The sequence below is a fragment of the Anolis sagrei genome, chromosome 7, assembly GCF_037176765.1.
Source record: "Anolis sagrei isolate rAnoSag1 chromosome 7, rAnoSag1.mat, whole genome shotgun sequence".
Taxonomy (NCBI): domain Eukaryota; kingdom Metazoa; phylum Chordata; class Lepidosauria; order Squamata; family Dactyloidae; genus Anolis; species Anolis sagrei.
Genome location: NC_090027.1, coordinates 37,509,136 through 37,535,899, shown reverse-complemented (window position 1 = coordinate 37,535,899; position 26,764 = coordinate 37,509,136). Strand labels below are relative to the sequence as shown.

Below are 26,764 nucleotides of genomic sequence, written 5' to 3'. Positions count from 1 at the left end.
TTCCAGTATTTTCTGTTGGCCATGGAAGTTCTGTGTGGGAAGTTTGGACCAATTCTATCATTGGTGGGGTTCAGGATGTTCTCTAATAGTAGGTGAACTATAAATCCCAGAAACTACAATCCCCAAATGTCAAGGTCTATTTTTTGTAAATTCCCCCACTGTTCACATTTGGGCATATTGAGTATCTGTGCCAAGTTTGGTCCAGATCCATCATTGTTTGAGTCCACAGTGCTCTCTGGATGTAGGTAAACTACAACTCCAGTACACAAGGTCAATGCCTACCTAAACCCTTCCAGTATTTTCTGTTGGTCATGGGAGTTCTGTGTGCCAAGTTTGGTTCAATTCCAGTGTTGGTGGCATTCAGAATGCTCTTTGCTTGTAGATGATGTATAAATCCCAGCAACTACAACTTCCAAATCACAAAAGCAATGTCTATTGTCCCCAAACTCCACCAATGTTCACATTTGGGCATATTGAGTATTTATTCAAAGTTTGGTCAAGATCCCCAGGAACTACAACTCCCAAATGACAAAATCGATCCCGCCCCCAACCCCACCAGTACTGACATTTGGGTGTATTGGGTATTTGTGCCAAATTTGGTCCAGTGAATGAAAATACACCTTGCATATCAAATATTTACATGACGATTCAGAACAGTAGCAAAATTGCAGTTATGAAGTAGCATCGAAAATAATTTTATGGTTCACCACAACATGAGGAACTGTATTAAGGGGTCACGGCATTGGGAAGGTTGAGAACCACTGCTGTATAATGAATGCTGTTTGATGCCACTTTAACTGCCAGAGCTCAATGCGGTGGAAGCATGGGAATTGTACTTTCCACTCAAAAGTTACAACTCCTAGGATTCTATCGTGTTGAGCCATGACAGTTAAAGAGGGGCTAAATTTCATCAGTTCCACAGTGTAAATAAATGCACCCAGAGCGTCAAATGCAGCATTTCCACTTTTTATAATCCCCCTTTGGCTTTGCAGGGCTGCTTGTAATGACCCCAACACTGCTGGGCTTAATCCTTTCTTAATGGATGAGACTCTCTTCCTCTGCCAGTGGGAATCTCTGCATATTGAGTGCTTTCCGTTGCGCATTAGAAACATGCAGGTTGGAGGAGGCTAGTCTGCATGAGGGAGAAAGCTGAGCCAAGTACTTAACTCCTCATAATTGACTAATCCGCTGTATAAGGAAGGTCATCCGAGCCACCCTAAAGCTTTGGACATAGTGGCAGGGCAACTGCACCTTGTAATGTGTGTGGTGGTGGCTATTTTGAGTCGGAGCAGCAGAGGAAGCCAAACTGGTAAACATCAGGAATGGATTACGCTATGTAACAACATTTGAAAAATAATTATCCTAGGTTAAAAGTGTTGTTGTTGTTCATTCATTCAGTCGTCTCCGACTCTTCGTGACCTCATGGACCAGCCCACGCCAGAGCTCCCTGTCGGCCGTCACCACCCCCAGCTCCTTCAAGGTCAGTCCAGTCACTTCAAGGATGCCATCCATCCATCTTGCCCTTGATCGGCCCCTCTTCCTTTTACCTTCCACTTTCCCCAGCATAATTGTCTTCTCTAGGCTTTGCTGTCTCCTCATGATGTGGCCAAAGTACTTCAACTTTCCCTCTAGTATCCTTCCCTCCAATGAGCAGTCGGGCTTTATTTCCTGGAGGATGGACTGGTTGGATCTTCTCGCAGTCCAAGACACTTTCAGAACTTTCCTCCAACACCACAGCTCAAAAGCATCTATCTTCCTTCGCTCAGCTTTCCCTAAAGTCCAGCTCTCACATCCGTAGGTGACTACGGGGAAGACCATGGCTTTGACTAGGCGGATCTTTGTTGCCAGTGTGATGTCTCTACTCTTTACTATTTTATCAAGATTGGACATTGCTCTCCTCCCAAGAAGCAAGCGTCTTCTGATTTCCTGGCCACAGTCTGCATCTGCAGTCATCTTTGCACCTAGGAATACAAAGTCTGTCACGGCCTCCACATTTTCTCCCTCTATTTCCCAGTTGTCAATCATTCTTGTTGCCATAATCTTGGTTTTTTTGATGTTTAGCTGCAAAGTGTTATTTCCTATTTAATTGTGCAGTCCTGAGTTTTAAAGTCATTGTTCTACTCCAGAAACTTTGTTTTTGTGTTTACCACAAACTATGTTGAATTATCGAAGGCTTTCATGGCTGGAATCACTGGGTTATTGTCAATTTTTTCGGGCTATATGGTCATGTTCTAGAGAGGCATTCTCTCCTGACGTTTCGCTTGCATCTATGGCAAGCATCCTCAGAGGTTGTAATGTAAAGACCTCACAACCTTGGAGGATGCTTGCCATAGATGCAGGCGAAACGTCAGGAGAAAATGTCTTTAGAACAGTGTTTCTCAACCTGGGGGTCGGGACCCTTGAGGGGGTTGTGAAGGGGTGTCAGAGGGGTCGCCAAAGACCATAGGAAAACACAGTATTTTCTGTTGGTCATGGGGGTTCCGTGTGGGAAGTTTGACTCAATTCTATCATTGGTGGGATTCAGAACACTCCTTGATTGTAGGTGAACTATAAATCCCAGTATCTACAACTCCCAAATGTCAAAGTCTATTTTCCCCAAACCCCATCAGTGTTCACATTTGGGCATATTGAGTATCCGTGCCAAGTTTGGTTCAGATCCATCATTGTTTGAGTCCACAGTGCTCTCTGGATGTAGGCGAACTACAACTCCCAAACTCAAGGTCAATGCCCACCAAACTCTTCCAGTATTTTCTGTTGATCATGAGTGTTTCTCTGTGTCAACTTTGGTTCAATTCCATTGTCAGTGGGGTTTGGAATGCTCTTTGTTTACATGTTAACTATAAATCCCAGCAACTACAATTCCCAAATGGCAAAATCAATCCCCCCCCCCAACCCCACCAGTATTCAAATTTGGACATACCAGGTATTTGTGCCAAATTTGCTCCAGTGAATGAAAGTACATCCTGCAGATCATTATTTACATGGCGATTCATAATGTTAGGGTTATGGTAGGGGGTCACCACAACATGAGGAACTGTATTAAGGGGTCGCGGCATTAGGAGGGTTGAGAGCCACTGCTTTAGAATATATTTATTTATTTGCATTATTTCTACCCAAGCCCACGTCAGCCGACCCTAACAAGCCGGCCCATGAGAGGCCTCTGGCTCAGCCCATGCTCAGGTCATGCCAGGCCTTCCATCTCCTGGTGAAGAAGGTCCAAGCCAAGGTGACCCTCCCAGGCAGGAGACCACCAGAAGGAGGCATTTCGGACCAACCGCCGTCCACCACGGCCATCCTGGGAAGAGGGCTGGGGAAGCCGCTTCCTCCAATATTCCAGACTTCCACTTCCATCTCGATGGTAGCAGTGGCAGAGCCCTCTCTCTCTTCCCAGCCAAGGCTGAGGCTACTCCAATGCCAGCCCAACCATGGGCACATCATGGACCAGCAGAAGGGGATTCCATCCAACCCGTCGCCTTTCCAAGCTGGCGGAGGGAGTGGTCCATTCTGCAAAGCCACACTCCTCCCTCCCAACAGCATTGCAGAGGAGGGGGCATGCAGATCCACCCGGAGAGCAGGCCCACCATATCCCTGGACCCCCTCCGATTCCAACATGGAGGTGTCCCATCCTGTTCCAGGGGAGTTGCAGCCCATCCAGGATGTGAAGCGCAAGGGCCAGAAGAGCAAGGCAGAGGAGGAGTCATCTCGCCGGACCAGGCTGGGAAGGGCACTTTTGTTTGCCAAGAGGGAGACGGACCTGGGGGTCTCTGGACAATATGGCCACCTCAATAAGAACGTCAAAGATTGATGTACCTATTCATTCATTTTAGCTTTTCTGTTGATTCATTTTGGATATAAATTATTGTGCTGGTACGGCTGTACCAGGAGCTCCAACTTCTTTTTCTTTTTTTTGAGTGTTTGCATGTATTTCAAAGTTCCATGCATTTTGCAATAAGGTGGCTTCCCTTGGTTTGCAATAATAGGGCCAATGACCCATCAATCATCATTAGGTTCTTTAGTTCCACCCCTTTTTCTGGGTTAAGGAGGGGAAAAGGGGACCTCTAGTTCAGTTCACACAGAGAAGCCTTTCGTACAGGATGTGAATCAGTTCCATCTGTAGAAAGCTTAGTTTTTTTACAGTTTTTGCTGGGGGGATCCAGTCCCACAGCTCTACGGCTTTTGCTGGGGGGAATTCAGTCCCACAGCTCTACGGCTTTTGCTGGGGGGAATTCAGTCCCACAGCTCTACAGAGAAGCATAGCCTTTGTTGGGGGGATCCAGTTCCACAGCTTTACAGCCAGCCTTCACTGGGAATTGAAGACCTTCTTTCCTCTTGGAAATCTACAAAAGGACTCTGTTTGGTAAGGACCACTCACGGCAGCCATAACGCAATCTGGACCGGGTGTAGGGGCCCACGCCAACAGAGCTTAACACAGATTGCCCAGGTAGAGGTCAAGGATTTCCCTGATAGTGAAGAAACAGTTCATGAAGATAGTTGCCTGTCCCTTGTGAACAAGATTAAGAAAGTCACCAGTTGATTCAAAGCCTTGAAGTATTTGTTTGACTTATTGAAGACCTAAGCACTAATAAAGAACTTTGTTAAACTTTCCAAGTTTCTAAGTTTCCAAGACTTTGTTTAGGGAAATCCAAAAGGCCTCTAATCTGAGGCACCCCCGGCGTCCCGTTGGGCATACAGAATACGTCCTGTCTACAGACTCTTTCACAGGCCCAGTGCGTGACAGCACAATTATTTATGAATGGTCTATGGTCATAATGTAAATAAACACATTCCTGAACCTCTAATAGTTTTCTTCTCTGCAGAATTATTATAGTTTGACCACAGTTTAACTGCCATTGCTCAGTGCTATGGAATCCCAGGAGCTGGAGTATTCCAGGGCTTTTAGCCTTCTCTCCCAGAGTGATGGTACTTCATCCAATGACAACTCCCAGGATGCCATAGCATTGAGCCAGGGCAGTTAAACTGGGATCAAAATGCATTCATTTCCCAATGTAGATGCACTCTAAGAGTAATTACTTATTTGAATTAAAGTAAAGGTAAAGGTTTTCCCCTGACATTAAGTCTAGTCATGTCCGACTCTAGGGGCTGGTGCTCTTCTTCACTTCTAAGCCGAAGAGCCAGCGTTGTCCATAGACGCCTCCTGGGTCATGCGGCCAGCATGACTGCATGGAGCATCGTTACATTCATTTCCCAATGTAGATGCACTCAAGGAGTAATTACTTATTTGAATTATAGAAAAGGTAAAGGTTTCCTCGTGACATTAAGTCTAGTCGAGTCCAAGCCTGGGGTTGGTGCTCATCTCTATTTCTTAGCCAAAGAGCTGGCATTGTCCGTAGTCACCACCTAGGTCATGTGGCCAGCATGACTGCATGGAGTGTTGTTACCTTCCTGCTGAAGCGGTACCTATTGATCTATTCACATTTGCATGTTTTTGAACTGCTAAGTTGGCAGAAGCTGGGGCTAACAGTGGGAACTCACCCTGCTCCCTGGATTTGAATTGATGACCTTTTGGTCAGCAAGTTCAGCAGCTCAGCGGTTTAACCTGCTATGTCACTGGGGGCTCTCATTTGGATTATAACTTTCAGAATTTTCCAGGGAACATTGCTGAATGATCATCCAAAGACCTAGTTTTCCAAGCTCTGGCTGATACCCTTTACAAATTTGTCTATATTTTGTAACAAAGACTTGTAGCAATGAGTTCCACAGGTTTACATGCAGCGCAAAGAAGTTATTCTCCCATTCATCAACCATAAGCCTCCTGAGTGTCACTGGGTGTTCTTTGTATTAGAAACTAGGCACACATTTATGTCTGTTATGCAGAATTTCTGCCATTCTGCTCACTGCTGCGAAACAAGGAGAAACCCCTTCATGGCAACTGTGCCTTAACAATGATAGATTATTGCATTAGAGCTGAGCTCTGACCATAGATTTTCTGGCAAGATGAAATAAATGAGCTTCCAAACTGTTGTTGCTTTAGTTTATTCAGGTGTTTTTCCCTCAGAGAGGGGAAGTGAAACTCAATACAATGTTTGCAGTCCGTTCATCTTAAGTGGCTGCCGATCAATTTATGGGGTGTTTAGTCTGGGATGTTGCACTTTATGCTCGTTCTTCTCCCTGAAGTCGATAGATTGACTTTTGTCCTGTTTTGCAAAATGTCTGGAAGTGATTTCCAAGAGAACAAATTTTGCAAAATAATAATGATGATGATAATAATAATAATGTTGACACGATATGAGGATTTAAAGATCAAACTGCAAAGACTCTGGCACAAGCCAGTAAAGGTGGTTCCAGTGGTGATCGGCACACTGGGTGCAGTGCCTAAAGACCTTGGCCTGCACTTAAGCACAATCGGTGCTGACACGATTACCATCTGCCAGCTACTGGGATCTGCATGCATTGTTCACTGATACATCACATAGTCCTAGACACTTGGGACATGTTGGATGTGTGATCCAATACAACAGCCAGTATAGTAATCTTGTTTGCTGTGGACTCATCCTGTTGTGTTTCAAATAATAATAATAATAATAATAATAATAATAATAATAATACGTCTCTGGGTTTAAAATCGTTGCCACTTTAACATCTTGGCATACATATTTTAAAAGTTTTCCAATTCTTCTATTGATCTTAAGGGGGAAAATAAACAGAATACGCACACTATTCAAACATGTCATAACATCTGTGAATAGTCAAATCTCCTAAAGTAAAAAACAAGGAGGGTTAACTATATTTGTCCTGCGACATTTCAAATGAGTTGATTTCGCAACCACAGACAGAAATAGGAAAAACAATGGCAGGGCACAGATTGGGTTGCTGTGTGTTTTCTGGGCTGTATGTCCATGTTCCGGAAGCATTCTCTCCTGACGTTTCACCCACATCTATGGCAGGCATCCTCCGAGGTTGTGAGGTCTGTTGGAAAATAGGAAAATTGACTTTATGTATCTGTGGAACAATGTCCAAGGTGGGAGAAAGAACTCTTGCCTGTTGGAACATACTGTCTCCAATGTCTTTCTTTGGCACCAAATATTGCAATACCAGGAGCTTCCTGAAGGTGGCAGCACTTTGCATATGGCGCTTGGGTTGCAATTCTCTCCTAAGTGGGACTTACTCCAATGTAGACAAGGATTCAGCCTCCAAAATAAGTCCAGCACCTTGGAGAGGCCTCTATTTCAGACTATGTGTGGCATCTCCCTAACTCTTCTCCAAAAACACAATGCAATTCGATTTCCCATTTCATATTGCTCCTTAAAGGAACTTTCCCCCCCCCCCGCCCTCCTTTATCGGCCTATGGCGGAAGCGGCAACGCATGTGCTGTGACAGGAAGAGTCGAGGCGGAGCAAGGGAAGGGCGTGACGCGTGCCGACGCGGAGGGATCCTCCCGAAGGGGAAAAAAGGGAGGGGGAGAGGAGAAAAACGAGTCCCGGCATCTCCGGAAAAGCCCGAAGCCTTCCGAGTGAAAGCCTGAAGTAAGGGAGCAGAGGAAGCAGGCGGAAAGGAACGAGGCGGGGCGATTAAGAGTCGGAATTACCGGAAAACTCCGAAGATAGCCGAGCTGAGTCGAGAGAACTCCGACTTACAGAAGTAGAAGGGGAACATGAGGGAGCGAAAAATGAATCCGGAAAAAGCCGGAGATAGCCGAGTGTGGCCGAACTAAGAGGCATAAAGTAGAAGGGGAAAGAAATGTGTGTGTGTGGGGGGGGGTAACGTTCGGGAAAAGTCGGAAAAATCCGAAAGTAGCCGAAGTGAGTCGAGCAAATTCTTGAAGGAATGGAAGCGGAGGAAAGAGGCGAAAGGGAGAAATGAGTTCGGGAATTGCCGGAAAATCCCGAAGGTTGCCGAGTATTGAGTCGAGCGAAGAGGCATAAAGGGAAAGTGGGGGGGTTCGGGAATATTCGGAAAAGTACGAAAGTAGCCGAACAGAGTCGAGGGAATTCCTGAAGGATTAGAAACGGAGGAAAGTGGGAAATAAGTCCGGGAATCTCCGGAAAAGTCCGAAGGTAGCCGAGAACGAGTGAGAACGAACCGCTGTGTAAAGAAGCCGAAGGGGGAGAAGGAATGAAGTCCGGGAATTACCGGAAAAGCCCGAAAGCAGCCGAAAACTGAGTTGAGCGGAGAGGCATAAAGGATCGGGATGGGAGGAGGAGGAGGGGTTACGTTCGGGAATTTCCGGAAATACCCGAAGGTTGCCGAATACTGAATCGAGCGAAGAGGAATAAAAGAAAGGGGGGTACGTTCGGGAATAGTCGGAAACCGCCGAAAGTAGCCGAACAGAGTCGAAGCAATTCCAGAAGGAATAGAAACTGAGGGAAGAGTCGAAAGAGGGAAATGAGTTCGGGAATTGCCGGAAAAAACCGAAACGAGTGAAGCTAAGAAGTGGAGGAAGAAAGGGGAAGAGCGGGAGCTGAAGAAATCCGGGAATGGCCGGAAAAGCCCGAAAATAGCCGAGTGCAGATAATGACTGAAATAAAGGGGAAAAAAATACTAATTGACTCGGGAATGTTCGGAAATACCCGAAAGTTGCAGAGTAAAGGCAGGGGGGACGTTCGGGAATAGTCGGAAATCCCCGAAAGTTGCCGAATAGAGTCGAAGCAATTCCAGAAGGAATAGAAACTGAGGGAAGAGTCGAAAGGAGGAAATGAGTTCGGGAATCTTCGGAAAAGCCCGAAGGTAGCCGAGAACGAGTGGAGGAAAAAAGGGGAAGAGCGGGAGATGAAGAAATCCGGGAATGGCCGGAAAAGCCCGAAAATAGCCGAGTGGAGATAATGACTGAAATAAAGGGGAGAAAAAAACTAATTGACTCGGGAATGGCCGGAAAAGACCGAAAATAGCCGAGTGGAGATAATGACTGAAATAAAGGGGGGGGGACACAAATTGACTCGGGAATGGCCGGAAAGTCCCGAAGATACCCGACAGGAGCCGAAAGCGAGTGGGGCGAATCCCTGAAGTGAAGAAGAGGCTGGGAAAGGGGAGGGAACGTCCGGAAACACCCGAAAGTAGCCGAGCGGAGCCGAGCCGGGGCCTGCCTGAGGGAAGCCGGCGGGGCGGAGGGGGGAGCAGCGCTGGCCTGAGGAGAAGCTCTTCAGGATCCGGAGAGGAGGCCGGAGCGGGGCCTGCGGAGGAGACCAGGCCGAGGAAGAGAAGGAGGAGGAAGGCCAGGCCAGGCCTCGCCACATTCCTCCGGCGGGAAGGAGAAGGAGGAGGAGGAGGAGGAGGAGGGGGCGAAACTAAGTCTCCTCCTCAGGCCCGACGTCGAGGGAGAAGGGCCGACGGGCCTGAGGGGACTTCGGCCGAGAAGCAGGAGGAGGACAGCCACCCCCAGGCTCGGGACCCCCCTCAGGAGGCACTTGGAGGCCTGGAAGAGAGACTCCAAGGGGGAAAAAAAGGAGGAACCCGACCTCAAAGGGGAGCCACACAACTACCCATCCACACTGCCCTCGAGGGTGGCTCCTTTCTGCACCCCTTTTTCGTCAGGAGCAGAGGAGAAGGAAAGGAAGCACAAGGAAGGCTCGAGGAGAGAGGCACAGACCCGCAGACAGGTATACACACACAGAAACATACCTGCAGATGCAAACACATCCATCCATCCATCAAGTGCTGCTTTGACTCTTCTTTGCAGCCCTTTTTCCCTCAGGGCCAGAGGAGAAGGAGGAAGAAGAAGGAGAGGGATCAAGAAGGCTGGAAAAGACACACACACAGATACAAACACAAAACACATACACAAACCTAGACACACGTGAAACACATACATAAACCTATTCACACACACAAATACAAACATAAAACACATACATAAACATAAACACATACCACCCCACACATACATACAGATACAAACATAAATACACAAACACATACCTACACGCAGATACACACACATACAGATACAAACATAAAGCACATACCTACACACAGACAAAATACAAACCGATACAAACATTAAACACATACATGAACACACACAGATACACATACATACAGCTACAAACATTAAACATACTCAAGCACATACCTTCACGTACATAAACACATACCTTCACACAGATACACACACATACAGATGCAAACATAAAGCACATACCTACACACAGACAAAAATACAAACAGATACAAACGTTAAACATATAAACATAAACCTATACACAGACACAAATACAAACATAAAACACATATATAAACATAAACACATACCACCCCGCAAACACATACATACAAATACAAACCTAAATACATAAACACATACCTACATGCAGTTACACACGCATACAGATACAATCATAAACACACACCTTCACTCAGGTACACGCACATACAGATACAAACATTAAACACATACATAAACACATATCTTCACGCAGATACACATACATACAGCTACAAACATTAAACATACTCAAGCACATACCTTCACATACATAAACACATACTTTCACGCAGATACACACACATACAGATGCAAACATAAAGCACATACCTGCACACAGACAAAAATACAAACAGATACAAACATTAAATACATAAACATATACCTTCACACAGATACACACACGTGCAGATACAAATATAAAACACATACATAAACATAAACCTATACACAGACACAAATACAAACATAAAACACATATATAAACATAAACACATACCACCCCACAAACACATACTTACATACAGATACAAACATAAATACATAAACACATACCTACACTCAGGTACACGCACATACAGATACAAACATTAAACACATACATAAACACATATCTTCACGCAGATACACATACATACAGCTACAAGCATTAAACATACTCAAACACATACCTTCACGCAGATACACACACATACAGATACAGACATAAAACACACACATAAACACATACCTACATGCAGACCCATACATACAGATAACAAACATAAAACACATACATAAACACATACCTACATGCAGAGACACACACATACAGATGCAAACATAAAACACTTTCTTAAACACAGACACATACAGATACAAACATAAAGCAGATACATAAATACATACCTTCACATACACACATATAGACATAAATATTAAAAAAATACATAAACACAGCCAGGTGCAAACATTGACACAAAGACATACATCCAGGTACATATATGTACATACTGATACAAGCATAAGCATACACACTCAAACATATACATATATACACACAGGGCCCAACACGGCTGTGACTTCGTTTTTCTTTTTGCCTTTTCTCCAGGACAAGAGAGGAAGGAAGGAAGGAGGGGAGATCTAAAGAAGGCCGGAGGCAGGCCAACAGATTCCACATTCTTGTGTGTCAACTCCGGGCTTAGAGAAGAAAGAAAGAAAGACGGGATGTAGAGGAAGACACACACACACTCCATAGAAAGCGTGGCTGTGATTTCTTTACGCACCCCAAAAACAGGACCAGAGGAAGGAGGCTGTGCCATCGCAGTCCACCTTGGAATCCAATTCTGGGCCTTTATTTTGTTGCCTTTGCTTCTACGACTCGGCCTGGAGATGAAAGAGAGAGACGGGATATCAAGGCAGGTGGAGGCTTGAGAAGGCCACAGCCCTATTTTTTCCCCTTTTCTTTGCCCCAATTTTCATCCAGGACAAGAGGAGAGAATTCAGTCTAACTCAGAGATTTCGCTTAGATATTTCCACTACTTTCCCTTTTCTCGGTGGGGACAAAAGAAGGGGGGGGGGGCTGCTATTTTTGTATGTTTTTTCTAGATAGATACTTGATTCTCTATAGGAAGGGGCTGTTTTCCTGTTGACAACCCCACCCTCAGCATCTTTTCTTGACAATCCCATATAGAAACAGTAGTATCTATTTCCCTCTAGCCTGTTAAGGGTAGATAGTAATATAAATCCTTAAAAGGGAGGGCAAATCAATCTTTGGTGAGCAAAGCATTAGAAACCGCTCTGCTGAGTAGCTTTCCCTGATCAAGTTGAGGTTTTTGATGGAGAATTAACCATTTGAATAGGCTTTCCTGCATCCCATGGGGTAGTCAGGGTGGGAGGAGGCCAGCAGCCCCCTCCCCAGGTTTCCTTCCCTCTCATGGATGGGAATTCTTATTCTGTTTCTCATCTCTCTGAGTTGGGATGTCCTCATGACCTGAGAAAGGTTCTGGACCTGAAATGACTGGAAATAGTTTGGAGCAGATGGAGTTTGACAGTTACTATCTTGGCCAAACTGCCACTTAAACTGAGATGTGTGTTCCTTCTGAACTGAGGATTTTCAGAGGTTTGGATCATGACTCTCCCTCTCTTCGGTTTGGATAATTTGGCCAGAAAGAGCTCCTCGTGTTTTCTTCTTCTACTCTGATATGGATCTTTTGGACAATTGTGAAGAACACTAAAAAAAAACCCAAAACAACTCGATTTGTTCTGTGCTTTGCAATAAAGCTGGATCCTGAACTTGGTTGTGTGCGTGGAAAAGTGACAGCAACCTACTTGAAATATCAAGTGCAATGCAGATTGGCTAAAAAGTCGTCTCCTTGCCAAGGGCTCCAATGAGTGGCTCACAGTCCGCAATCACGGACAGGTCAGTATGAGGGTGTACCCGCCTCCTACTCTGTTTAACTGCTTGGAATTTGGTTGGAATTAAGCTTTAATCTTGTGACAGTATGAAAAGTGCAAAGGTTGATAGTTCTGAGCAAATGGGATTGGCATCTAGGCCTGGAATTGTCAAGCCCCTTTTGATTTGCAGTTTGTGGAACCATCTGTGTTAAGTCAGTCTAGTCGAAGTCTGTTGATCATTCTGGCATTCTGTGATGGGGGCTAAAGTTCCTGTGGGAAGTAAGTCTGGGGCCCCTTCTACACTGCCATATAATTATATAATTATCCAGAATATATGCTTTGAACTGGATTATATGACTTTACATTGCCAGATAATCATAGAATCATAGAGTTGGAAGAGACTTCATGGGCCATCCAGTCCAGCCCCCTGCCAAGAAGCAGGAATATTGCATTCAAAGCACCCCTGACAGATGGCCATCCAGCCTCTGTTTAAAAGCTTCCAAGGAAGGAGCCTCCACCACACTCCGGGGCAGAGAGTTCCACTGCTGAACGGCTCTCACAGTCAGGAAGTTCTTCCTCATGTTCAGATGGAATCTCCTTTCTTGTAGTTTGAAGCCATTGTTCCGTGTCCTAGTCTCCAGGGAAGCAGAAAACAAGCTTGCTCCCTCCTCCCTGTGGCTTCCTCTCACATATTTATACATGTCTCCTCTCAGCCTTCTCTTCTTCAGGCTAAACATTTATTATTTATTTATTTATTTGGGGTTCTTGTACCCCGCCCTTCTCACCCCGAAGGGGACCCAGGGCGGCTTACAGCTGCAAGGCGCACTTAGACACCTGCTACACAAACAATCATCACAAAAAAAAAAAACAGTACAAATTCCCACAATTCAACATTATCCAATAAAATCAGTAAAATGATAAAAACAGTAAAAACAATACAAACCTGGATCTTCCTCCTACCCATCAGTGTACAATTAACTCAAAGATCTGTTTTGGTTCCATTTCGACAATCCTGCCGATCTTACACATCTTACATGCCCAGCTCTTTAAGCCGCTCTTCATAGGGCTTATTCTCCAGACCCCTGATCATTTTAGTCGCCCTCCTCTGGACACATTCCAGCTTGTCAACATCTCTCTTGAATTGTGGTGCCCAGAATTGGACACAATATTCCAGGTGTGGTCTAACCAAAGCAGAATAGAGGGGTAGCATTACTTCCCTAGATCTAGACCAGTGGTTCTCAACCTATGGGTGTTTTGGCCTACAGCTCCCAGAAATCCCAGCCAGTTTACCAGCTGTTAGGATTTCTGGGAGTTGAAGGCCAAAACATCTGGGGACCCACAGGTTGAGAACCACTGATCTAGACTCTATGCTCCTATTGTTGCAGGCCAAAATCCCATTGGCTTTTTTTGCCGCCACATCACATTGTTGTCTCATGTTTAACTTGTTGTCCACAAGGACTCCAAGATCTTTTTCACACGTAGTGCTCTCGAGCCATGCGTCCCCCATTCTATATCTTTGCATTTTGTTTTTTCTGCCTAAATTGAGTATCTTGCATTTGTCACTGTTGAACAAATAATCTGGATTTTATATGGCAGTGTAGAAAGGGCTTTGAAGTTATGTTCATTGAAAACTTGGGCATTGTATAGAAACACCAGCTCTTGAGGATGCTAGTGTTGAAAGTCCATTGGGATGAAGTTGGAAAACACACAATATTGTAATCAGCTTCTATGGCATAGTGATATTCTTCAATCTAATTGTGTTTCTGGTCCCTTCCACACAGCTGAATAAAACCCCACATTTTCTGCTTTGAACTGGGATATATGGCAATGTGGATTCAGATAACCCAATATCGCCTTGATATTCTGAGTTATATGGCTGTGTGGAAGGGCTCATCATGTTTCTGGTGCGCATGACGTGGGTATCTTCATAATTAGGTGCTGAATTCTCAGTCTTCATAACAGAGGAGACATCCACTGAGGTTGGCATATGACTTCTTCCTGTTGTATTTTTTATTTTCCTTCCACTACTGCCCCACCATATCCCTCTCAGCAACTGGAAATGCAAATCTGGAAATCTTGCATCTGGAAATGCAAGAAAAAAAACCCAGCTATGATAGCTTCATAATTTGACAAAAAGGATATGAAAAAAAATCATGAGATAGCTGTTTTCCAGCCTGGCAAATATCTGTTTATCCTAATAGAAAGGATGCTGTTATTTCACACCCGAGCTATGTTGGTCCAAACCTTTGGCCTTGTGATTGCTGTAACAGTGTTGATGAGTTTATCTTCGGTATGAGTCATAGAGTCACCAGGAACATTACCAAGCTTCCTTGCTTGTCTGAGAGATAGTTTTTTGGATTCCAGAGCTGGCTACAGAACAGACTAATAGTGCAGCCCTGTTAACATCTAGGTGTATATATGATTGATCAATAGGGCTTACTTGTGAGTCAGTTTTATAGGCTTGCTGTTGTATTGAATGTGGCATTTTCAGTACATTCCTAAAATGCTGAATCTGATTTTTGAAAAGACCTGAGAAAGAAGATACTTCCTTCTTCTGAATTGTATCCTACAGCACCAGGTATTCATATCCCATCCAAGTTCTAACCATGGTCAGCCCCACTTAACTTTCAAGAGCAGACAGGATCTGGTGCCTTTGGGGCATTTCGTCTGCTACCCTTTGGTAACTTGTAAGAAAAGTTCTAAGTACTTCGTAACATCTTCTGATATTGAAACACTGAAACTAGTTACAGAGTAACAGTGGAATTGATTGGTTTCTGGGAAAAAGCATATTCTCAATTCTTGTGCCACTACCAGCTGTAAAAATAGGCCTAAACTTCCATATTTTTTAATTTCTTTGTATATTTGATGTACGGTTTTACAGCTGACTTTCATAAAATGTTTGAGAATGATGGTCAACACCAGACATGGGCAAGCTTTGGTCCTCCAGGCATTTTGGACTACAATTCCCACAATTCCTAACAGCCTACCTCTGACAACGCTTGCCATAGGTGCAGGCGAAACGTCAGGAGAAAATGCTTCTAGAACATGACCATATAGCCCCAAAAACCTACAACGACCCAGCCTACCAGCTGTTAGGAATTGTGGGAGTTGAAGTCCAAAACACCTGGAGGACCAAAGTTTGCCCATTCCTGGTCTACATCCTAAGTAAGGTAAGAAATAAAAATATTGAAGCTAGGAAGCTTATACTTTCATGCCACTGTATTTGACCTTTGCCCTAAAAGAACCTGTGTCTCATGAGCCTAAGGTAATTAATTGCTTTTATTCTTACCTAAGTTTTGACTCTGAAGATAAGGCAGTACGTGGTGGTATCTGATCAGGCATCAGATAAATAACTTCCTTGTTATTGTCCTAGGCAGATGTATTTTGATTTATTTTTGGGTGTAGGTAAAAGGCACTTTCAGTCTGACTGACTTTAGTTTATCATTGATTTCCACCAGTAGTCTGTGGCCAACTCTTTGCCAATAATCTGTGAAATTCAAATAATGATGAACTTTCAATTCTCCTTAGAGTTGTATTTTTTTCCAGTGTTTTATTAAGTGAAGCTGGGGATGTATTTCCTGTCTGGTTTTTTAAATAACTGCAAAGGTTTTAACTGAAGTGCAGCAATACTTTTATTTCATACTGTTGCCCAGTCTGTATATATGTGTGTTGTGTGTGTATGTATGCGTTTATGTGTGTGTATATATTTCTGTATATGTGTATATATGTGTGTTTGCATATATACTGTATATGTGTATATGTGTGTGTGTGTGTATGGGTATATATTTGTCTATTTGTGTGTTTATATGTGTATGTATATTGTGTATATGTGTGTGTTTGTCTATATGCATATTTGTGTTTATATATGTGTGCATGTATGTATAGGTGTGTGCGTGTGTATATGTGTATGTATGTGGGTGTTTGTGTATACATATATATGTCTATGTAGGTATGTATATTTGTGTGTGCTTGTTCATATATACGTGTGTGTGTATGAATGTGGTGCCATTTGTATATGTATATGAGCACATGTGTATATGTATAGATGGTGTATTTTTTGAGTTTTTAAGTCTGTTCCACTGGGGGGGGGGTTTGTGTGTGTGTTTTAAGTGTGAGGGACACTCGTTGGTCTTTTAGGGGTGTTGTGTCCAAATTTGATGTCAATTCGTCCAGTGGTTTTTGAGTTATGCTAATCCCACAAACGAACATTACATTTTTATTTATATAAATGTATATATTAGAATGGATATGCACTGGTTGGAAATGAAACTGTTATTCAGCTTGCTGCACTTTTTTGGGTGATTTTGTAGTAGTTACTACTGTATTGAAATCATTATCCTCTCTAAGTACAAGGAACCCCCAGAAGGCTTGCTCACTAGTCAGATTGGTGTGGCAGGAAGGAGAACTTGCAGAAGAATATCTGGGCACCACAATTGAAGGAAGATTTTGACAAGCTGGAATGTGTCCAGAGGAGGGCAACTAAAATGATCAAGGCTCTGGAGAACAAGCCCTATGAGGAGCGGCTTAAAGAGCTGGGCATATTTAGCTTTCAGAAAAGATGTCTGAGAGGTGACATGATGGCCATGTATAAATATGTGAGGGGAAGTCATAGGGAGGAGGGAGCAAGCTTGTTTTCTGCTGCCCTGGAGACTAGGACGGAAGGGAGAATGGCTTCAAACTACAGGAAAGGAGATTCCACCTGAACATTAGGAAGAACTTTCTGACTGTGAGAGCTGTTCAACAGTGAATTCTCTGCCCCGGAATGTGGTGGAGGCCCCTTCTTTGGAGGATTTTAAGCAGAGTCTGGATGGCCATCTGTCAGGGGTGCTTTGAATGCAATTTTCCTGCTTCTTGGCAGAATGGGTTTGGACTGGATGGCTCATGAGGTTTCTTCCAAATCAATGATTCTATGCTTCTAAGTTTAAAATACAGGAATGGTTTAAGTACTGTTTTATTGATTAGCTTGAAGGCCTTTTTAAAGCCATAGGGTGAAATTTTAAGTGGGAAAGTAGGGTTCTAAATGTAAAATATAGGATCTGCTCGCTCTCCCTTCCATTATGCATAAAGTGTTTTGAAGTGCTCAGAATACTTTCCATAATTACTAAGGCCATTTTGATCTCTCTCTGTATAATCATGTACTTTGTTATAGTTTAGCATAACTAGAAAATATAAGAGTAGTGATGAATCAGGCAGAAGGCCTGATTAATCTGTTTTCCCCAGTGGCCAACCAGATGCCTATTGGGAGCCTTAAAGCAAGACATAGTATTGTACCAACTTCCAGTTTATGCTCTGCAGCAATTAGTCTGAGAGACATACTGAAGGAAATATATAGCCATAATGATTACTAGGTAATGATAACCTAATTGTCCCTAAATTTGCCTAGTCTTGTTTTAAAGCTCTCCTGTCTGATGCTGATAATTCAATTGAGTTTAACTAAGTGCTTTTTTGAAGGAGTGCTTAATGAAATCCCTCTTGAATTGTTCACCATTTAGATTTATTGGGCAGTTTTATTTATGTATTTATTTATAGACAGTTTTAGACGTTAATTTCTCTGTATCTATCAACATCTTCTTGCTCTTTCTAGTATGTTACTTCATCCTTAATGTGGAGTATTTTAATGCCTTTAGGGACTGTAGTTCAACTCTTACTCTTAATGTTATTTAACCTTCTTACCCTTTGAGCTTATTTAATAAATGTCCTCTACCCAATTTCTCAAAGGTTTGAAATTCGTCTCTCTTTATTAGCCTCATTCTGTATCTACTTTTCCTCATATTTATGTGCAAAACTGGATTGTTTATGTCTTTTTATCTCTCTTTTTATCTCTGCTGAAATTGTGTTGTTTTAGAGTGAAGTCCTTGACAGATATGGTGGACGCGTGACTAACCCCATTTTCCCCCACCCCTCGTTTACTATGTATATGCAAGTACAAGTATTCCAAAATCTGACAAAACCAAAAACCTGAAAAACCTCAAGGCCCAAGCATTTTGGATGAAGGGAGACCAAACCTGCATTTTTCTCTTTTCAGTAAAAGCTGAAGGTTTGGATCTTTTTTTGGCAATTAAAACTTGTCAGTTATCTCCAGGCTTTTATTCTGGTACTAGCAGATGTCAGAGCTTGATTTTCTGGTTTTGAAGAAAGCTGTGGGTGCCGAAGTAATTACTTGGGTGGAGGCAGGATTCTGCTGGGCCAAATATATGTAATCCTTTGGTTGTACTGAACTCAGGATGACATAAACTTGTAATGCTTATAGAGAACTAAAAGTTCAGGGCAGTAATGGATACTGAACTATTTCCATCTCATCCAGAACACCATCTTTGGATGCAGCCAAATTCAGAAAGAAATCAATTAGTGAGGCTTCACATTTCAAATTGGCTAAAGGTCTGGGGCGGGAGACATGAGAAGTTGACAGCGACTGCCAAAAAAATGGTCAAACATTTTTTCCTGTCACCTCTTTCATGAGAGCACTATTCCACAACCCTTCAGATTTTTGTTAGAACCTGTCAAACTTTGTGGTAGTTTGCTTTCAGATGTGTATGTTATTCAAACCCTCTCTAATGTTTGTATTAACAGAATTGTGTTAATAGTGATAAAATTAAAACTTGACTAGGGCAAGATATTGGAACAGAACTGAAATGATTTCTTGGAGCAGCAGTTTATTCATTTAAATATAACTATTTTGGGGAATGATTCTGTAGCTTGGGGGAGTCTTTGCTTCTCAGCACCTTTATTAATGGCATGCAATTCTTTCCTAAGGATAATCCCGACCACATATGCATGTAGTTTCCAATTTCCTGGCACCCTCGCCAACATTTTTCATTATTGTTCTTATTCATAATATTAAACTTTATTGGTGGTAAATACCACTTCCAAATTCATTTATAATAGGTTGTTGTAGGTTTTTTTCGGGCTATATGGCCACGTTCTAGAGGCATTCTCTCCTGACGTTTCGCCTGCATCTATGGCAAGCATCTTCAGAGGTAGTGAAGACCTCACTACCTCTGAGGATGCTTGCCATAGATGCAGGAGAGAATGTCAGGAGAGAATGCCTCTAGAACATGGCCATATAGCCCCCCCCCCCCAAAAAAAAAAACCTACAACAACCCAGTGATTCTGGCCATGAAAGCCTTCGACAATACATTAATTTATAATAATTTTCTTTTATTCTAATTGACATGTTTTTAAATTGTCTTGCTTATGGGATAATGCAAATTGGAAAAGATATTTAGGAATTGGTTATAAGGGAATATAAAAATTAGAAGGAATCCAGCAGAAATATTACTTTTAATTTAAAAAAGAGGATGGGAAAGATAAAAAGGAAAAAAAAAATAGACATGCTATTAACAGCAGCTAGATTAAAAATTGCAAAATATTGGAAAGGATAAATGAAAATACAAATTAATGAATGGCATAAAGAAGTCTGGAAAATGGCACTGCATGATACACTTAAACATTGAACATTAAACTTAAAAGTAAAGAAGGGATTATGGGAAAAATGACTTTGAAAGTATCTTGAGAATTTTTTTTAAAAAGTATTGGAAAAGAAGATGAATTTACCTCCAAATGGAATTTAACTTTTGGTGGGACTTTAGAGGAAGGGATGGCTCTGGAGAAGGGGAGCACAGAGGTGAATGTAAATAAAAGAGGGAGAAATGTATAGTTTATGTCTATATAACTGCAATCTTTCTCAAGTAAAATTATTAATGAAAACAAAGGGTGATTGTAATACAACACAATGAAGATATGAGCACAATTCTTTAGCTGTGGCTATGTATATCTGTGATTATAAATCACTACAGCTAATTATACATTTATGCAACATGTTCTCTCAAAGATATTTCATTGTGTGTCACACATTTGACCTAAATCCCACTGATTACCAATTTCTGTTGTAACACTGTTATGACAGAATCCTTATGCAGTTTGCTTCAGAGATACTTGAGAAACTAACTTTTACCTATTCAAGACAATGGTGAGGATGATAGGAATTGCAATCCAACAAAATCTCGAAATATACTTGTTACTCATCTGTAGTGTATGGGAAAGAATGAAATGTAAAAAAACAAAAAACCCTCTTGTTTAAAATTCACAGATCGGAAGACATTGTGTTTACCCAGAGTGCATTATGGGCACAAAAGTATAACAAAAGAAGACAGGAAAAGGAAGTTGACTGTCTGCTCTGTAGGCTTGGTTCTTTGCTCTGTTGTGCTTTTTTGCCTCCCCAGGGAGCATCCAGCAAGATTCTGGCACGGTTAAACTGTCTCACTTGAACAGTGTCCTCATGCCATATGTATCTGCCCTTACAAAGTTAGTGCCATTGTCACAGTTCCAGATATACACTTCAGAATTCAGTTCTAGAGGGATTGCATTCCTTTATACCACTCAGAGCTTACCCTGTCTTAAGAGCTCTGTATAAAAAGAGGATAAAACCCTCCATCAGAGCCACTAGCCAGTCAAAACATGTTATGCATCTGTTTGCTTTAAAATTATAGGTGAATTTCATTTCTTTGCATATAGTTGCATATTGCCTGCCCTAATGCTCCATTTGCCCTTCATAATCCCGTGTTTGATAGAAGAACAAGAACATCTAGTTAATCTAAAACACAAAATATGTGACAGAGTGTTGCCCATGGTGTGCAGTAGTTGTGTAAATGTATTGTCGAAGGCTTTCATGGCCGGAATCACTGGGTTGTTGTAGGTATTTTTGGGCTATATGGCAATGTTCTAGAGGCATTCTCTCCTGACGTTTCACCTGCATCTATGGCAAGCATCCTCAGAAGCTGCGAGGTCTGTTGGAACTAGGAAAATAGGTTTATATATCTGTGGAATGACCAGGGTGGGACAAAGAATTCTTGTCTGTTGGAGCTAGGTGTGAATGTTTCAACTGAACATTTGATAGTCTGGCAGTGCCTGGGGCAATCTTTTGTTGAGAGGTGATTAGATGTCCTTTGTTTGTTTCCTCTCTGTTGTTTTGCTGTTGTAATTTTAGAGTTTTTTAATACTGGTAGCCAGATTTTGTTCATTTTCATGGTTTCCTCCTTTCTGTTGAAATTGTCCACATGCTTGTGGATTTCAATGGCTTCTCTGTGTAGTCTGACATGGTGGTTGTTAGAGTGGTCCAGCATTTCTGTGTTCTCAAATAATCTGCTGTGTCCAGGTTGGTTCATCAGGTGCTCTGCTATGGCTGACTTCTCTGGTTGAAGTAGTCTGCAGTGCCTTTCATGTTCCTTGATTCATGTTTGGGCAATGCTGCATTTGGTGGTCCCTATGTAGACTTGTCCACAGCTGCATGGGATACAGTAGACACCTGCAGAAGTGAGAGGATCCCTCTTTTCCTTTGCTGAACGTAGCATTTGTTGGATTTTCTTGGTGGGTCTGTAGATAGTTTGTATGTTGTGTTTCCTCGTCAGCTTCCCTATGCGATCAGTGGTTCCCTTGATGTATGGCAAGAACACTTGTGTAAATGGCTCGTGTTCCTTTGTGTATGTTATCTTGCTTAATTTTAACCTTGATTTTTTTTTCTCCATCATTATGTTTGTCACTAGACCATAAGTGTTTGGTGACCAAAGAATTGTTGTCTGTGTTAGAAACATATTGTTGTCACCTTTAGGATTGCAACAGAATGTGCTGACTTGGGAAATGCCTGCAAACTTGTTTGAACAGCTCAGTGAAATTATGGCTTCTTTGTTATGATCTCACTGGGAGACGTGGTGTGCAGTGCAAGGTATGAATTAACCAGAAGGGCCTCTTGGTGTGGATAGAGAAATGGCATGTACAAACTGCCAAAGGGAGAACTACTTAGTTGTCTGCCTGTACCCACACGAATGGGGTGTGGCTTTGCAAAAGCAATGGGCTTGAAATAGTTTAATCTGTCTGTAACAAAATGTGTGCAGCAATGAAATCTGTCTCCTTTAAGCCATTTTGCATTGCAGTGGTCTGTGCCGTTCTTCCATAGTTCTTGTTTGTGTAGGGAAATGAATTCAGATTTGCTATGTTCAGAGTCCCAGTTTGTCATGTCACATGACAGAGTAATTGGATGGCTTCCCATGTTGAAAAATTAAAGCTGATAGGAGTCTGTGAGCAGTTTAGGCATGCTTTTTCATGGGATATTGAGTGAGCCAATATTGTAGAAGGTGCCTGGAGGAAGAGCCCTTGGAATCTAGTCTGATGGAGAAAGGGTCATTTGACCTTGGTGAGAGTACCAGATGTACTACAGGAATGAGAGGGGGAGTAGCTTTGACAAAGGCTGGTGTGAAGGATGGAAAGCTGAACAGGTTGATCCAGGTACTAGCTGACAAATGTAAAGCAAGTAGCACATAACGCTGGTTATTGTTCTCTGTGTTTTAATGGGGTGATGCTGTGTGTATATGTGTGTGTGTGCACATATGCTGATTTATGGTAATAGGAATTCTAAACCAAGGAAGCACCTCAGATCATATAACAGGGAGCTGAAATTTTTTTTCTCCTGCAATCTTTTTTTTTTTAAAATCAAGATGAGAGATTGTGGTTTCCCTTTGCACAGTGTCTGTGGTTTCAAGAGGCAGAAGTGGTTCTTGTGGGTTGTGATTTTATCACAGTGGGTACTGTGTGTTCTGTTGTTTTCACTTCCACTTCCGTGGCTAGTTAAGGAAGGTATTATCTGGAACTGACATTTATAGACTGTTCAGCCCATTTTTAGTTGATTCATGAGAGAAGCTGAAACCTTTGCCAGATACAGACATTGCTGCAAATCTAAACTCCAAGGTTCAGAGTTGCCATTGGAATGCTTTGAAGCAAGTATATATAAAGCTGTGTATAGTTAGGGGATAATGGGAAAATGCTTCATTCTTGTCTCATTCTGACAGCAGGAAAGGGCATGCCAATGATCCTTCACCTTTTGTATTTTGCATCCTAACAATTCTAATCAAAGAACTTGGGTAGAAATAAAAAAATTACTTTCCCCCCATTTAAACATTTACAGGTTTTTGTTGTTACATTTGTTGTGTAAAGTATGTTTTCGGAATATAAAAACCACAGTAATATTGATGGGAGTAAATACAAACAAATAATTCCATCTGTAAAAATGTTTTGCTGTTGAGCATACAGATTTTTTGCTACAGTAAATGTAAAAACAAAGGGAACTTTTAATAATATTTTTATGAAATCTAGGATCCTAACAAAGCTACTACTGTATCTATCAGATGTATGCATACTGTTGTCTGAGGACCACTGAATTCTATTATAGGAATGTAATTCATACAGTCACACCATTCAAATAAGGAGCCCCCAGAGGCGCAGTGGGTTAAACCCCTGTGCCGGCAGGACTGAAGACTGACAGGTTGCAGGTTCGAATCTGGGGAGAGCGTGGATGAGCTCCCTCTATCAGCTCCAGCTCCTCATATGGGGACATGAGAGAAACCTCCCACAAGGATGATAAAAACATCAAATCGTCCGGGCGTCCCCTGGGCAACGTCCTTGCAGACAGCCAATTCTCTCACACCAGAAGTGACTTGCAGTTTCTCAAGTCGCTCCTGACACAACAAAAAAAAAACAAACAAAAAACATTCAAATAGAAATAAGCATGTTTTGCAAAAAGCAAATTATGCTCACTGGAAATAATATACTATTATTCAAGGCATGTTACATATATAAAATGGTGTTTAGAAACAGATTGTGGTGTGATCAGGTAAGGTCACCTTACACAAGTACCTTTCCCTTGATAATGTTATCTAGCATTAGCATGTTCTGCCATAGGTGAAGTTATAGGAAATACTGTATCACTTGGCAGTCATAATACGCTTCTTCATCCCCAGTTCTTATTCCCAATGATCAGATTAATTTCATGTATAGAGAGATCTTTTGTCTTCTTGTTTTAATATATTTTTGAAGATGTATTGTTGGGAAGTACTTAATTTTATGCTACTTTAGGGGGGGAAAACCCACAAATTACTCTTCTGTATATCTATCAACTATAATTTCCAGCCTAGACATAATCTTTTATATGAAACATTAATTGGCTGTTGAAAAATACATTTTAAAAAGATTTCTCATTTTATGTATGGGTGATAAACTTAAAATACTTGACTTTCTCATGTACTCTTAAATTATTTCAATTAATGTGGAATCCTGAGGATTTTTTTTAAAAAAAACTTGAAGTTCTATTTGCTATTTGGCAAAAAGAAAAAGGAATCTTCACTTTGGGGGTAGAAAACTCAAAATAAATAAAGAAGTACTTCCAGCTGTGATGTCTCTGGGATAGACCATGGAGTGTGAAGAGCTTTTTGGAAATGGCTGAATCCTTTTATAGGTTGGCATCCTCTAGCTGTTGTTAGGCTTTGCTGATGCTTGCTGGCAGGTGCAAATCTGAAAACATGGTGTGTTCTGAAATGATCCTACTCTTGATTGTAGGAGTAGGCTTTTCTGAAGGAGGATAACTTTTCCAGAAGCATTCCTGTGTCGTTGATAAGTAGCAGATAATTAAACTTGGTTGAAAAATAAACTTGCAACAAGTTGTGAGTCAGAGGCTGTTTGCTACTCTCCCTGGTCTCATTATCTGGAAGACAGCCAATTGACGAGAATCCCATTTCTGTCATCATTGCTTCCACTGCTGCTGGAAGTTCTTCATCAGGACTGTTTATTTATTTCACTGACAAGAACATCAGGGTGCCTGAGAAACACTTTAAACATTTTCTCGCTACCTATCACTTGTTGCCATTGCATGGAAATTGTTCTTTTAGATCTATTTGGTGCTTCCTGAGAGATTTGAAAAGCAAATTGTGCTGAAAGTTAGCAGAAGCTCACATGAGTGTAGAAAAAACAATATCAAGAAAAACTGCTTTTGACTACTCTGCCAGAACAATAATTCCTTGGAATTATTTTTTTTAAAAAACATATATTAATTTTTTTAATATTTATCTCCTGTGCTGAACAATAGATGTGAACTTTTTATTTGAATGAGGGTGGTCATCGGTTTTCTTTCACATAAATAGGAGAAACAGCGCAAAGAAGCTAGGTATTAATAATGCACACTTTAGTTGATCTGCTGGGATATATGATGTGCAATGAAAAGAACTGATGGTGGGTCTCTTGAGACTTGACAAAGATACAGCTTTTCTTTTCTGGACTCTTTTCTTTGGTAGGCTGCTCAGCTGAGAGAAGACCATCCCTCCATCCTAGTGACCACAGCCCTGGCCTCTGAGAAGAGGCGGTACCTGTTGGGCTATCTCCTCCCTCCTATTTCCTTTTTCTTGAGAGCATTGAGTTATTTAGGTTATAAGACAAGGTAGGGATTGTCTGGGAGACTTTTTGCCTGTGGGGCATCAGTATTGCTGAACAAATCTTGTTGAAAAAGCCCTGTGATAGATTAGGTACACTTTAAGGTTGCCATATTTCAGAAATGCCTTGAAAGCATACAACAACAACTTGAAACAGCTTTTAAAATGATTTTTTTTGAAAAATGCCATGATGTATTGTTTTGAAAAGCATATATACTTGCTAGCATCAAATATTCCTTTGAAAGGGAGATCAGTAGGCCTGGAAAAGACTATTGATCATTAGTTGGCTTGAAGGCATTGCAGGATTGTTAGTGTAGAAAAAAAATCAATAGTTTTATCAGTAATAAAATGCACAGTTCAATTGGGATGAGTGGGGATGAGAAGCTCTGTTGTGATTTCCATTGACTGTCACCGCTTAGAATGTGAGTGTTTCTGCTAAGAGGAAGAGAACAAGTATCTACAGCTGTTTTAGGAAATGGATCTTTGTGTTTTCAGAGCCTGGGAGAATGAATATAGGTATTATCGATTTTATTCTGCATTTTCTATGCTGATTTGTTTATACTGGGTGTGGCAAAGTATAGATTTAAGTGGATATTAGACTATATTTGAGCAAGCAGTGTAGTTACGTTTTGCAGTATGGTCTTCTGTGAAAGAACCCAAACATATGGGTTATACCACTAGATGTGAATTCCCATTATTGGTGTATTCTATTTCAGCTATCTTGTTTTTCTTTCAAGGACATCTGTGCACTATGTGTAAGTATCCCAAATAGTCTTCCTTTGATACAGTGATCAGCACCTGACTTGCTTGAACACATGATCTTCATTTATTGATTTTGCTAAAGCATATTCTTTTCTTCAATGTACTTTGTCTTTTTTAATATGAGAAATTGGATTTTATAATTACTGGTTCTGACATTGCTTGGCTAGCATATGTATTTTGAGTGGTCCTTCTAGATTCTGTTAGTTAACTAGTGTTT

General features: G+C 41.7%; 1 protein-coding gene across 6 annotated transcripts in view; it reads left to right on the top strand.

Annotated features, from left to right (window-relative positions):
• Positions 1 to 8,882: 8,882 nt before the first annotated feature.
• The window catches only part of ARHGEF12 (Rho guanine nucleotide exchange factor 12), a 123,560-nt gene continuing 105,678 nt past the window's right edge, over positions 8,883 to 26,764 (top strand). For 2 of the 6 annotated variants that reach the window (XM_067470773.1, XM_067470775.1), the window contains exons 1-2: positions 8,883 to 9,554; positions 11,250 to 12,560. In XM_067470773.1, coding sequence (XP_067326874.1) covers positions 12,529 to 12,560 — 32 coding nt within the window. In that variant the 5' untranslated portion in view covers positions 8,883 to 9,554; positions 11,250 to 12,528. The remainder of the gene's footprint in view (positions 9,555 to 11,249; positions 12,561 to 26,764) is intronic. The other 4 variants (XM_067470776.1, XM_067470772.1, XM_067470777.1 and 1 more) reach the window with 2 other exon arrangements.